The sequence below is a fragment of the Canis aureus genome, chromosome 14 (genome assembly GCF_053574225.1).
Source record: "Canis aureus isolate CA01 chromosome 14, VMU_Caureus_v.1.0, whole genome shotgun sequence".
In the NCBI taxonomy this organism is placed as follows: domain Eukaryota; kingdom Metazoa; phylum Chordata; class Mammalia; order Carnivora; family Canidae; genus Canis; species Canis aureus.
Window position 1 is genome coordinate 15,738,441 of NC_135624.1, and position 15,642 is coordinate 15,754,082.

A 15,642-nucleotide genomic window follows, 5' to 3' on the forward strand; every position below is an offset into this window, starting at 1 on the left:
GTTCTAACAAATCAAAAACTCCTACAGTAGTTCTGTAGTATTCTATCATTTCTTCTTTACACAAAGATTCTCTTTATGAGATAGTCAAATTCCAATCATTTGGAATGTGGTGTTTTAATTTAATTGGATTTTTTAAGGTTAACTGAATAGTAAACAAATGGAAAATTCATTCTTTTTCTTTGAAAAAAAGAATTTTAAAGATTTTATTTATTTATTCATAAAAGACACACAGAGAGACGCAGTGACTCAGGCAGAGGGAGAAGTGGCTCCCTGCAAGTAGCCCAATGTGAGACTCGATCCTGGATCCCAGGATGACAACCTGAGCCGAAGGTAGATGCTCAACCACTGAGCCACCCAGGCATCCCTGAAAATGTTTCTTAACTGTATTTTATTTTTTGTTTTTATAAGTATAGTTATAGCAAATGTAAATTAATCAATGCTTGATTTAGAATCTTATAGCAGTAGATGAAGAACAATATAAATGCTAAATGGAAATAATGAAGATTAAAGGAGAATATAGGTAAGTCTGTATTGGTTCAAGGTATGTCCTTATGTTATTTTATTTTTTTAAAGTTTCTCTAATAACTTATGTTATCTGCCTCATTTTCTACAAAGGTCTAGAACTGTCATTACTCTCTGACAGGCTTGAGGCTTTAGATGTGTCTTGCTTTATGCATCAAGTGTTTTGAAATGCCAACGTGTAAAACACAGAAAACGTGATGTGAAAATACAGATTTTTTTTTTTTTTAGCTTTCATTTCATTAGAAAGTAGGTTCACAAGAATAGGGAACTCCTCTGTTGTTGTTGTTGTTGTTGTTGTTTTCAGATTTTATTTATTTATTCATGAAAGACGAGAGAGAGAGAGAGAGAGAGAGAGAGAGAGGCAGAGACAGGTGGAGGGAGAAGCAGGCTCCATGCAGGGAGCCTGCCATGGGACTCAATCCCGGGTCTCCAGGATCACGCCCTGGACCAAAGGTGGCGCTAAACCACTGTGCCACCTTGGCTGCCCCTCCTCTGTTGTTTTACCGCTAAATCCTCCATGTTGAGAACAATGCCTAGGATACCCTGAGTTACTAATGAATTTGAGCTTGCAACTCTTGCATATGAAGTTACAAGATGAGGAAAACAAATCTGAATTGAGTGGTTGAGTTTGTTCCCTTCTGACTGAGGTACTACACACTCTTCCTATTACCATGTGACTCAAAATAATTACTGTGAAATGATTATTGAAAATGCATTTATGCATTGCATATAACTGAACAAAAATAAGGTTTTGTTTCCTAAATGTGCCAGATTTGCTTAAGTTGAATTCTTTAAGAAATACAACCATGAACAATGAATGAATGAATCTGGAATCTCTCAAGTTGCTTACAGTATAGTAAGAGAGAATATGTAAAGAAATAAAATTTTGAGTAGAGAGAACATACTTTGGTAAAAATCTATTGTAAATTCAAGGCAGCATTAATTCTAAGATACTTGAGGTAAAAGGTTTGAGATTAGCCAATTTTAATTTAAAAAACTTAATAATGAGATTTTAAAAAGATTTTATAGCAGGTTTTATGCTAAAGATGGTAGGTACATTCTTCTAACTTTTCTCATACCAGTAGAGATATAATATGTATCTTAATTTTCTAGAGTTTAACTTGGGAGGATCAAGAACAGAACATAGAGGTAAAAGACAGTTGAATGTATGCACCAATCTGCTGTAAATCCTTAGATTTATATTTTACTACTCATGAATGGAATGTAAAGCCAAAGCTTTGAAACTAAACTCAAACATAAAGTTTCAATTAAATTTCCATTCCCTACAAGAAATATCTATTAGAGATACAAGATGAATATGGCCCATTTCAAATGCAGAATCTGAATCTACTCTTTTAAATTTTAAAAGCAGTGGGTAACTACATTTTTATAGTAGATAAGGGAAAATTTAGACTTTTCAAAAGCTTTACTTATTAACTTTTTTTTTTTATTTTTATTTTATTTTATTTTTTTTTTTAGTCAGGATCATCAAACCATTGAGAATCTAATGAGATTATGGACCTTTTCATTAAGAAAAAAAATTATGATCATTTAAGATTTTATGCCTTTTTTTTGGAGATTCATAGATCTTAGAAATATTAGATCTCATATAAAACCTATTCTAGAATATTGTTCTTAATAACATCAATACCCATTTTAATCATTGTTTTATATTTATATAAAATTTTAATTTTTCTTTAATTCATACCTATACAGACCGGCGGGCTGGGCTGCCAGAAGTATCGATTTTCTACTTGAATGCAGGTTATTCTTTCCTCTCCTTGAAGCTCATATCCTGGGTCACATTGAAAAACAACAGTGTCCCCAGGTTCTCGTCCATCCCCATTTCGAGTCCCATTCATGGGAACCCCTGGGTCACGACATGCAGTGGCAACAGAACCTATCAAAAGACAGAAACAAATCTTTAGTTTTGACGCTACCAAAATCAATTTCAACATTCCAGACCTTACAGTTTAGAATCTTCCTTATATCTCCATGCTTTTAGAAATTTAACTTAAGAAATGCTTGGGCCAATTTTTCAATCCCTACACAAAAAAATAATTGAAATCGTTTTTGTTAATTTGTGTGCTAACTTGTTTCAAGAAGGGGCATGCCATTTTAGTAGCTAAATAATAGATTTCCTGAAAGTTATTAGATGCTCTGTGAAAGACTGTGTAGAAGTTGAAGAGAAAACCATAGAAAGAACATATCTGCAAGGAAACTATTCCACAAAGGACTTGTATCTACGATATACATAAATAACTCTTAAAACTCAAGTGTGGTAGAGAGGAGGAAGAAGAAAACACATCCAATTAAGAAATGGGCAAAAAAATTTTCAATGAAGAGGATACTGGATGGTACACAAAAAGATTTCTTCAACCTCATTTACTATTAGGGAAATGCAAATTAAAACTGCAACGAGATATTATTATATACCTATCAGATTGGCTAAAGTAAAAGATAAGATGCATCTTATCTAATGCTGGCAAGGTTCTGGAGAAAATGAAATTATTCATGCACTGCTATTGGAAATATAAAATGTTATAGACACTTTGGAAATAAGCATGTTTCTTGCAAGACTAACCATGTGCTTACCATACAGCTCAGTAATTACATTCATGTACATTTATCCCAGGGAGATGAAGACTTATGACCACATAAAAACCTGAACACATATTTATTCATAGAAGCTAAAAAGTAGGAATAACCCAAATGTTCTTCAACAAATGAATAATTTAACTGTGTTTGCATACCATGGAATATTACTCAGCAATAAAAAGGAACGACAATACACATCACAACTTAAAAGGATCTGAAAGGAATTATGCAGAGTGAAAAAATACAATATCAAATACAACATCAAATATCATACTGTATGACTTTATTTATGTAACATTCTTGAAGAGACAAAATTAGAAAGCTGGAAAACAGATTAGTTAGTACCAGGAGTTGTATGGGGAGGGGATAGAAGGGAGTGACCATAGCTATTAAAGATAAGATAAGGGATCCTTGTGATGAACTGTACTATGTCCTTACTGTGCTGGTCTTACAAATCTACATAGAGCTAAATAGGCGCAGCCCAGGTGGCTCAGCAGTTTAGTGCTGTCTTTAGCCCGGGGCCTGATCCCGGAGATCCGGGTCAAGTTCTGCATTGGGCTCCCTACATGGGGCCTGCTTCTCCCTCTGTCTGTGTCTCTGCCTCTCTCTCTCTCTGTCTCTTATGAATAAATAAAATCTTAAAAAACAACAACAAACAAATCTACATAGAGCTAAATAAACATATACACACAGATATATTCAAAGTTAATAAAATTTAAATAAGATTGATAGATTGTATCAAAATCAATTTTGTTGTTGGGATATTGTGCTATAGTTATACAAGAAGTTGTCATTGCAGGAAACTGGGTGAAGAGTATATAGGATCTCTTTATTATTTCTTACAACTGCATATAAGTGTCTAAAAATAAAAAGTTAAAAAAATCATTATAGAAAGCAGAATAGTATGAGACCATAGGAAAGCAACTATTCTTCTATATACAGTATATGACACGTTTAATAATAGTTAACTCCAATTATTCAGGTTAATGGACAAAATATTATTTTGAATTACCATAAAGTAGATTTACCCTAAAGCATATGGCAATTAAGTATTAAGACAAAGAAGCTATTAAAATTTCCATTTAAATTATTATTAAACTATATTCATAAATGTAGGATTCACTTAGTATAAATTATTTTTTTAATTGCATATTAAACTAATGACATAAATTGCTGATTACAGACACATAACTGATATTCACTCATTCATTCACTTACTAACTTAATATATTCCAAACATTTTGCTAGGTTCTACAAACACAAAGAAGAAATGAGCAGACACAATAGAACTAAAGAGACTCCAAATTATTTTGCATAGTGGTGGTACCAATAAAGAGATTCTATTATAAACATCCTGAGGAGGTAGGTAGTTATATAGATACACAGGTAAGTAGATATAGATAGATTGATAGATTGATCAATCTGCCTAGTAAACTTGTTGTAGCTCATCTCTCTAACATATATACACAACAAAGAAACCAGAGAATCTGCACCCAATATTGTAATGTTCTGATTCTTAATGTTGTATGGGAATCAAAAGGAACACATCATCTAAAAAACTGAGAAAAAAAAGGATAATGGTGGGATGCTAAGCCTGACACTGAAAAAAAAGCAGTAGATCTCAGCTCAGGTCTGGATCTCAGGGTCATGAGTTCAAATGCCATGTTGGGCTTCATGCTAGTTAGGAGCCTACTCAAAACGAAAAAAAAAAAAAAGAGGAAGAAAAGCGATCTCTAAAATAAAGGGCACATAGGTTGCTTTAGCATCAGATTGTTGTTTTTGGCTCAGGTCATGATCTCAGTTTTCTTGAGATTTAGTCCTCTGTCTGACTCTGAGCTCAGAGCTGATCTGCTGGAGATTCTTTCGCCATCCTTCACCCTTCCCACCCCTCATGTGTGTGCATGAACACACTCTCTGTCTCAAATAAAAAAATCTTTAAAAATAAAATAAAATGCAATAACAACAAAAAATGATCATTCATATATATATGCATATGCAACATATATTTTGTTTACTTTTTCAACAGACTAAAAAAGTTAATTTTTAAGGGTTTCATTTTTAAAAGGGTTACTAAATGTGGACTGCAAATACAATTTTACTGATCACTTAAATGAAAAAAAATCTATGTATCATGTATAATCAAAAGTCTTGTAGTTTTGCTTCATTTTTTCTGATAAACTAATGTTTCTGAGCAATGACTATGGGCAGGAATTTTACATATATAATTCCTTAAATATTCCTAACAACCTATGAGACAAGTGTTATTATTATCCTTATTTAGAGGTGAGAAAACTAAAATTTAGAAAGATTAAGTAACCTGTCCAATATTACAAAAACTAAAGAGTACACAAACAAAATCTGAACTGAAATCTGTCTGACTTTAGAATCCAAATACTTAAATGTTATACTAGACTGTCCTCTTCTATCTGCAACTGCTCCAGAGATGCAATTTTTCCCTAAATAAAATAAAATAAAATAAAATAAAATAAAATAAAATAAATAATACCCCATTAAGAAATTATGGAAAAGGTAGGGATTATATCAATATCTCAATATCAATATCTCTTCCAAATGGAAAAGCTAGAGCTGGCACAAATTTGAACTATTGTAAAAATATTAAGTTTACTTTCATAGGAGTTCTTGTTGAAACAGTTGTTTTTAGTTATTAATAACAAATTCATATTCAAGAATATTGAGGAAATGGGGTAAGAAGTTGGTTCCAATATCCAAGTAAATTTGTTCTGTAATAACCATCTGTTCCTTCGCAGAGCATCTATAATGCATCATAGGCTCTGGACAATTATGATCTTCCAATATTGATAGAGATTTTTTGTGAAGTATTTTTGCAATAAACTGAGTCATTAAGGCGTTCTTGAATTGCTCTGTGATGGTTTTCATCCAGACTAAACTATATGTATTGGTTTTACAATATATGGGGAGTGATGTTCTACATAGAAAATTTACATTTAGGATGCTTTTACTGGAAAAAAAGTAACATAAATATGGAATGTGCTCTACTTTCAAAATGAAAAATAGTAATGACATAAAATTACAAGAAAACCTCATTATTTTTTGTTGTTGAAGCTTCTCAAGCACTGAAGTCTGTTTCTGCAAAAAGTGTGAAGCCTCAGATGAACATTCCAAAAATAAAAATTAATGTGTAATAATGTATTGAAATAAGAGCAGTAATATATCTTAGCTGAAATTGAGGGTAAAAGAGATGTTTTCACTCTATTGTCAGATTTACTGTGGTTAAAGTGGACTCAAGTGGCTAAAATTAATCATTAGATGTCTTCGACATGGCAACTAATATATAGTATGTGAAAATACGCATTGCCTTTGGATCTGGTCAATGTAAAGAAACAGAGGTGGTGAACACCTATTGTTCCTTTTTCTGTCAATAAACAAATTAGGATAATATTCTAAAGCACAATAGAGAATTATGGAGTTAATGAAAGACTGAAGACATTTTTTTTTTTTCCTATTGGAACAACTTCAATTCTAAAAGCAGTCAGTGAAATACACACAGGAACAATTATTTTGTGTGAATGCCATTGTCCTATTTTCTTTATCTATTCAAAATTTGATCTCCATACTGGCTATACTCTGTGTTTGTTGGCAGACAAAATTATATAATTTTAGTATCAATCATTCATGTTTACTGTATTGAATAGAAACTATATCCACTGAAGAAAATAAATAAGTACTTAGGAGCCATCCTGTATCTCCTTGAGATTAGGAATGAAATAATCTCATATAATTAGAATAATTAAAATGGCATTTATATAATACTAGAATTTAATAAGGTATTAGTCATGTATGTAAAAATAGATTGATATTTTTATTTGATATTAATTTTTCATTTTTGTGGGACATAAAATTCTAAAAATTTATCATTCTTACTTGTTTTTTCTCTTTGTTATATAATTTTTTTTTTTAAGATTTTATTTATTTATTTATTCATGAGAGACACAGAAAGAGAGAGAGATAGGTAGAGACAGAGGCAGAGGGAGAAGCAGGTTCTATGCAGGGAGCCCGATGCAGGACTTGAACCCCGGACCACGGAATCATGCTCTGAGCCAAAGGTAGATGCTAAACCGCTGAGCCACCCAGGCATCCCGTGAGTTCAAATTTAATTGATGAAATGAACATCTGTAATTTTCTTTCCATTAAGGTGAAGTCTATCATTCATTCCTGATTTTTTTCTAACATAAATATGCAAACAGAAATTCCAACAAAGATAAAGGGTCTTAAGAATCCAAAGTCTCACTTGTAATGATATCATGAAAGGAACATTCTGGAAAAGCATATAATAGGCCACTTATATATAATATAATATCCAAATATTGCTTAGATTTAACTTACAAAGCTTTATAAAATTGATAATAAAAGATAACTGCTCTTGCTTGTTTCCCTCCTATGAAAAGGACTGGCCATTTATATTTTGGTTATTCTAGAATTTGAATTATCAAGTGGCTACCGTATGTTGTGCTCCTTATACTAGTTGACTATTACATAGAAATGATAATAATCACAGGGAAAAAGTATATAACTAGCATATGTGAATAGTTAATATTATTTATATGTAGTATTTTGTGGACACACTCTTTCAAACCCTGCATTATGAGCTGCTTCTCACTTGATTGAAAAAAGTCTGGGTACTACTATTATCCATATTTTTCCAATGAGAAAATGTAGGCTTACAAGGGATAAGAAACTTGCCCAACATCGCAGAGTTATTTAGGGTAGTCAAAGTTGGAATGCAGACAGGAGAACACACCCAAGGGAAATTTCTTAAATAAAAATGATAGAACCTTTGAAATAAAAAATGCTTAGTGTATAGACTGTATTATAAAACTTGAATGATGTGATTACTTAAAATGAAATTTCTAAAATATGTTATTAACCATTAAGTGTCATTATAAAATCAGAAAACTAACTATCCACCTATCATTCTGATGGAGCAGTCCAAAAAACTGCACATTTACAACAGTTGACTTTAAAACTAATTAATATTTTACTAAAAACAATTACAACCATCAACATTACTATTTTATCCCTGGGATTCCATTAGCATATACTGTGTCAAACTAAATAAAGTCTGTATATTTAAGAAAGAGATACAGTTAAACATGAAGAACAATTAATTTAGAAGAGATTTCAATAAAACAATGACAATAATGATTCCTGTCTCTATTGAGAGCACATATTATCCAAAACACTAGGCTATAGGCTAACTTCATACTTTTTTTTTTTCTAAAGATTTTATTTATTTATTCATGAGAGACACACAGAGAAAGGCAGAGACATAGGCAGAGGGAGAAACAGGCTCCACGCAGGAAGCCCGATGTGGGACTCGATCCTGGGACTCCAGGATCACTCCCTGAGCCAAAGGCAGACGCTCAACCACTGAGCAACCCGGTGTCCCTAACTTTATACTCTTAAGTTAAAATACCACATCTTTATAAAGTATTATTATCATGTCCATTTTTAAGTGGGTAAAATGAACCTCATTGATGTTAAATGCTTGCTCTTAGCAGAGTGGAGATTTGAATTCAAAAAACAACAGCGTTTCAACCAGTATAGTATATTGTCTCAGTATGATCCTATGCCATTACTGGATACAACAAAACTAAATCATGTCCTACTAAGGGAACATCTACAGTTGTTTATTGATAAAAGAATTAGATCTAGTTTTAAATGGAAAGGCAGGAATATTGAGCAGCTTATAATTCTTTCTTGCTACACAACAAAATTTCTTGCTACTAATATTTCACCATAAAGGAAAGCAAAAAAGACAGACTCTAGATTCTTTTCACAGGTATTATTCAGACTAATAGAAATTCGATTTAGCCATATATATGCTATATTTAGCTATATATGTGCCAGATAGTATTCTTTAATTACAATACTAAGGACATTGCACTCCAATTGTTTTTTTTTTTTTTTTCATTCTCTTTCTTCTTCTCATCCTCTCTTTTGCCTGATTTCTTCCCTTATAATTCACTGAGTAAGTAGAAGCTATAAGACAGGCAACTCCTCATTTAAGCACCACCAAATCTATCAGTCCAATCATATCTGCTTTCCACTGTGTTGCCATGGAGAAGGAGCTTTTGCTCTACTGAAGGTCAACCCTAGTTCTTGTGCTGCTGGTATTAAACCCTCTTTTACTCTCAAGGACTTTATTCCTAAATATTTCTGATCTCTTCTGAATTACTAGTTCTTCCTTCCTTAATGGCCCATTCCTAATAGCATATAGACATAACTTCCATTTTCCAATTTGAATAAATAAGCAAAACTCTGATTACATCTCCATCCTCTTACAATTATTTTTCCTATTTCTCTCATTTCTTTAATAAGAAACTTATTAAGCATCTCTCTTGAGGGAGATATCTGTACAACTATTTCCGGTTTCATCATCAGCCTTTTATCGATATAGTCACTAAACAGCTCGTTAAATCTATCTGCCAGATCCAGTGGTAACTTCTATTCCTTCTTTTTCCAAAAACTTCTCAGCAGTATGTGCCACAACTGACCAACCTTCCTTCTTCAGGTACGTGTTTTTTTGGCCTCCCAGTCATCAGAATTTACTAATATTCTTTTTGGCTTATTTGCTGTTTCTTTTTCAATATCACCTCTGTCTGTATCTTTTTAACCTGATGACCGAGAGCTAAAATACTCCAGGGATTAATGTTTAATGTTCTGTTCCCTTCTTTGTACAATTTCCTCCAGGATAACTTCATCTGACCCATGGTTTTAAATACTCTTTCTAGCTTAATGCCTCTCAAATTTGTATATTCAGCTTTGATGTCTCTCCTGAGCTCCAGTCCATGCCATTCAACTGCCTATTTAGCTCCTTTACTTGGATATCTAATAGTCCCTTCAAGGTAGAGTGTACAAAACATCTACAAAAGTATAAAAGTATCTCCTAATTTTCAGATTTTCAGAAACTATAAAAAATTTATTAAAGTTTTGCCTGTGTATATAATTTTTCCTATGGTATCGATGTCAATACAATCAAATAACACTTCCATTTGGAAACTTAAAAAAATTCTCATTGCAAACTTCTAACTTACTAAAGCATCTAGATATGAATACTTTTGTTAGGAATAAATTCACCATAAAAGTTAAAAATCCCTGACATAAGAAATAAATTGAACATCAGTAAAAATATAAAGTCTTCTCTTTAAATTTATTTTATTTTTTAAAGGTTATTTATTTATTTATCTGTTTATTCATGAGAGACACAGAGAGAGAGAGAGGCAGAAACAGAGGCAGAGAGAGAAGAAGACTCCATGCAGGGTGCCCGATGTGGGACTCGATCCTGGGACTCGATCCCAGGACTTCAGGATCATGCCCTGGGCTGAAGGCAGGCACTAAACTGCTGAGCCACCCAAAGATCCTCAAGTCTTCTAATTTTTACTCTATCTTTTTATCCTAGTGATTTTTATCTTGCATAGTAGCATTTGATACCTAGTGGTATCAAATGCATTCTCAACATTGTTACAACTCATCAGTGCTATAAATATACTTCTAACTTCTTTTTTTTTACTTCTAACTTCTAATCTTATGTTTGCTTTAATCTAAATGAGAGTATAATTTAATTAGAAACATGTACTTCACCTAATACGTATTTTACAATCCTTACCAGTGCATATATAGATTTCAAGTATAATGTGGATGGTAGCTTGAACTATTATTCAGAGGTAATGTCTAAGTGACAATCTTAGTGGCCTTAAGAAAATTAATCTTCCAATTTTCTTATTGCATTGTTTTCTATAACAGGGACTAGATACACTAAAATCACTCATAAGTTCCAACGTATCCTTTCTATTCAGAAAATTGACTCTTCGGTATAGACTTGTTTATATCAAAACCTTTCGAAAAAGAAAAACCTAGGACTTCATACTGTTGAATAAGTAATATTATCAGAAGCAGGAAAGTCTCTTCTATGGTAAGAAAGGACATTGATCATATTGCACTTGTTCCCTGAAACTTAGCAGTCTCATCTATAAAACTGGCATAGTAGCATTTTACCTGCCTGATTTTGTACCAAATAATATTTTAAAGTCCTATTCTAACAATTATGTTATATAATCCTATGAAAATATCAATTCTGAAATGAATCATTAAAGACCAATGATATTGTATGTCTTTGCAGTATCAGGAGACTTCAGCAAGGTAATAGTCCAGATTTGGTATTCACAAGGCCTTAGATTCATTCGTTCCAGTTTTATTGCCTTATACTTTTGTATTGACTGACAAATGGCACTATATTCTCTACTTCACTATGTATAAGAAAGTAAAGTTGGGTAATGGGAATATTTAACCTGTTAGAAAACTCCATCCAGAGTCAGATTCATCAGAAAATACTTGACATGCAGATGGTAAACTAGAGGTGGATTTCACCCTGGAGTATTTTGCCCTTGATTGAGCTCTTCCTTTGTACTAGTCCATCAATTTTATAAAGAATGTTCAACATTATTATTAGGCCTACAGTCTGCCAGCTACTCAGTAATGTGGCTATCTTTAGAATTTCATTATGTTTCTAAGGATACACCTAATGATATGGCAAGTCAAGTTAAAGTAGATGGCAGCATGACAGAGATATTGCCATCAACCCAGGAAGGAAACGAAGCTTCTAATGCATAGGATGCAAAAAAGAACCTCAAAGCCAGTGTTGTCATATATTTCCAAGGATAGAGAAATTTATTTTTTTTAAAAAGAATATTCAATTATTTTATCAGTTAATTGCTCTGCCCCCACAATAAGCCAGGTATTGGTATGCTTGATATTGAAGATATATTCTAACAAGACAATATCTCCCTACCTTCATTGTGGTTTATGCTTCAGTATGAGGATAAAAGTGCGAATAAAATTACTGATACAGGGATGCCTGGGTGGCTCAGTTGTTGAGCGTCTGTCTTCAGCTCAGGTCATGATCCCAGGGTTCTGGAATTGAGTCCTGCATCAGGCTCCCCTCAGTGAGCTATGAAGCCTTCATAGCCTTCTGCCTATGTCTCTGCCTCTCTCTGTGTCTCTCTCATAAATAAATAAATAAAATCTTAAAAAAAATTATGGATACAATTTTTGTGGAATCAAACACATGTTAAGTAGAGAACAAAAAGTAACCTATATAGGAAACTGATTTTATATCTAAAAATTATTTTTTAAAAAAAGTTGGACAGATATATAAAAATTATAAAATATTATATAAAAGCCTAATTTGAAATTGAATTATATATATATATATATATATATATATATATATATATATATTACTTATGATAGTCACACAGAGAGAGAGAGAGAGTGGCAGAGACACAGGCAGAGGGAGAAGCAGACTCCATGCACTGGGAGCCCGATGTGGGATTCGATCCCAAGGCTCCAAGATCGCGCCCTGGGCCAAAGGCAGGCGCTAAACTGCTGCGCCTCCAGGGATCCCTGAAATTGAATTCTAATATTAAGGTATCACTAGAATTAATAAGCAAAAAACCAAATCATACAAAAATGGTTTCACATTATTTCTAACTGCCAGTGTACAGTATCAGTGCACTTTTAGCTTTACATTATTAAAAGATTTCCTACTCAATCAGATTCATTTAACATTTACTAAATACTAAGTACCAGGTGCAGAACCAATTTCTAGGGATACAAATATTAATATAACATACTTGCTCTTCAAAGGAACATAATCTAAGAGGAACAGCATATGTGTACATAGCTTTAATACAATAAAAAGGGCATTAAAATCACGTGATTTTTATCATTCAAACTGAAAAATTCTGGGAATAAAATAAGAAGTTAAAAATAATTTATATAATTAAAAATATGTATTGATGAACAAAATTGGTATTATATTGATGAACATTTCAAAATAGTTATCTATATAGAAACTGTTTTTAAAATAATGTCTAACAAAATGGCATATATCTGTGCACAAAAGAATATATTCTTTATATGAATTATCTAAACATTAAAAATAATGTAATCAAATAATCATTTGTGGTACATGTGCACATTTTTAATTGGTTTCTTAACGATTATTCAGTGCGTTTTACTCTTTTTTTTCTAAAGAATGAATATATTCTTATTTTTTTAAGTTAAAGGTTTTTTTTTAAAGGTTGTATTTATTTATTTATGAGAGACACAGAGAGAGAGAGAGAGGAAGAGACACAAGCAGAGGGAGAAGCAGGCTTCATGCAGGGAGCCTGATGTGGGACTCCAACCCAGGACTCCGGGATCACACCCTGGGTAAAGATATTTTCAGTACATTTAAAATTGTTGGCGTGTTCAACTGATGTCTCCTCAGGTCATACTATTTTTATTAAGAAAGGTTTCTCTTTATAGGTACTGAGTTATCTGGTAAGCTTCAGGCTAACTTTTAAAATGGAGGAAAGTTTCAATTTGATTTTTTTCATACAGCAAATGTGCACATATTTCAGCTGAAATATTTTCATAGATACTGAATTTTACTTCTTTTCAGATACCTTTCTCTGACAAAAATTTTTTACAATATAAAACTTGTCAAACAAGTTTTCTTAAATTATGATTTTTTTTTTTTTTTTTTAAGTAGGCTCCACATCCAGCATGGAACCCAATGCAAGGCTTGAACTCAGAACCCTGAGATCAAGACCTAAGCTGAGATTGAGAATCAGACATATAACAACCTGAATCATCCATGTCCCCCCTTAAATTATGCTTTTTTAAATATTCACTTTTAAGCTGTATAATTGTGTTCTTTTCAATTTTATTCCATTCCACAATAAAATATAAATGTAATGCAATTAAAAATTAGGTGGTTAAAAATTTCAAATAAGATAGTTTGAACTTTCACAATTTTATTAAAAAAAAAAAACATTTAAATGTCTTCCTAATGCTAAACTTTGTTGTTAATTGCAATTCAGCAAAAACTTCAAAGCTGAAGATCTTTAGCACTCCAATAATTGAATATTTTGAATAAAGATTTTCAAATGATTTAATGAAAACCATATTTAAAGGTTTAATTCTAAAATAATTTCAACACCATGCCAGGGAATTTTGGTCAATTTTGCAAAAGAGTGCTTCAGAAATGCAAACCTTTCAAAGCCTGAATGACAATAAGCAGCAAAGAGAGAAAATGGTGCTGACATACTCAAGTTTACTTATTCATTTTTTGAAGCAGTATCATTGTTGCACACATGCACACAAATGTAATTCAATTATTTCACTGTATATAAGTATATCTATAAATTTTAACATTTTTATTGTGATGAGTAGCATCTGCTTGATCACAGTTATGAATTATATGTACATCACAATGAATTCTCAGTATATTTCTGTTTCTTAATTTTATGGGAGCTTTGTTTTTATCATGAGGCTATTTATCATCAAAATTTGTATTATTATCACAGAACAAACAACTATATTTAATAATTTAAATTTTAAAATCTGAAATTTGTCTTACTTAAAAATATTTAAAAGATAATTATCTGCTTAAAGTTAAAAAAATATGTACTTGAGTGTTCACATATACAGAAGTGAGATAAATGAAAACAATTGCCCAAAGGACTAAAGGGGAAATGGAAATATACTATTGTAAGGCTCTTTTTTTTTTTAAGATTTTTATTTATTTATTCATGAGAGAGACAGAGAGAGAGAGGGGCAGAGACACACGCAGAGGGAGAAGCAGGCTCCATGCAGGGAGCCCAACATGGGACTCGATTCTGGGTCTCCAGGATCACACCCTGGGCTGAAGGCAGGTGCTAAACCACTGGGCCACCCTGGCTGCCCCTGAAAAATCCCAATTAAAATTGCATCAAAAAGAATAAAATGCCTAGAAATAAACCTAACCAAGAAGGCAAAAGACTTATATTTTAAAAACTACAACACATTAAGGAGAGAGATTGAAAAAGACACAAATAAATGGAAAGATATTCCATGCTCATGGATTGGAAGAATTAATATTGTCGAGATGTCCATACTACCCAAAGTAATCTACAAATTCAATGCACTCTGTCTCAAAATTTCAATTGCATTTTTCACAGAAGTAGAACAAATAATCCTAAAATTTGTATGGAATCACAAAAGGCCCTACATAGAGTAGCAATCTGAGAAAGAAGAACAAAGCTGGAGCCATCATGCTTCCGGATTTCAAACTGTATTACAAAGCTATCATAATTAAAATCATGTGTTATTGTCATAAAAATAGACACAAAGAGCAACGGAACTGAGTAGAGAACTCCAAAATAAGCCTATGTATATACAGTCCATTAATTTATAAGAAAGTAGCCAAGAATATTACATGGGGAAAAGACAGACTCTTTAATAAATGGAATTGGGAAAATTAGCCAAAAACAAGAGAATGAAACTACTTATATTATACAAAAAAAAACAAAACAAAACAAAAAAAAAACCACAAAGAATTAAAGACTTGAACCTGAGGCCATAAAACTAGGACCTGAAGCCATAAAACTCTTAGAAGAAAGCACAGGCACTAAGCAATTTGACATAGGTCATGGTGTTATTTTAAAAATCTGACAC

The 15,642-nt window shown here is 32.3% G+C and overlaps 1 protein-coding gene across 1 annotated transcript in view; it reads right to left on the reverse strand.

The window, feature by feature from the left end:
• CSMD3 (CUB and Sushi multiple domains 3) overlaps window positions 1–15,642 on the reverse strand; it is a 1,166,404-nt gene that overhangs the window by 271,328 nt on the left and 879,434 nt on the right. The window contains exon 28 of the mRNA XM_077847015.1: window positions 2,231–2,422. Coding sequence (XP_077703141.1) covers window positions 2,231–2,422 — 192 coding nt within the window. The remainder of the gene's footprint in view (window positions 1–2,230; window positions 2,423–15,642) is intronic.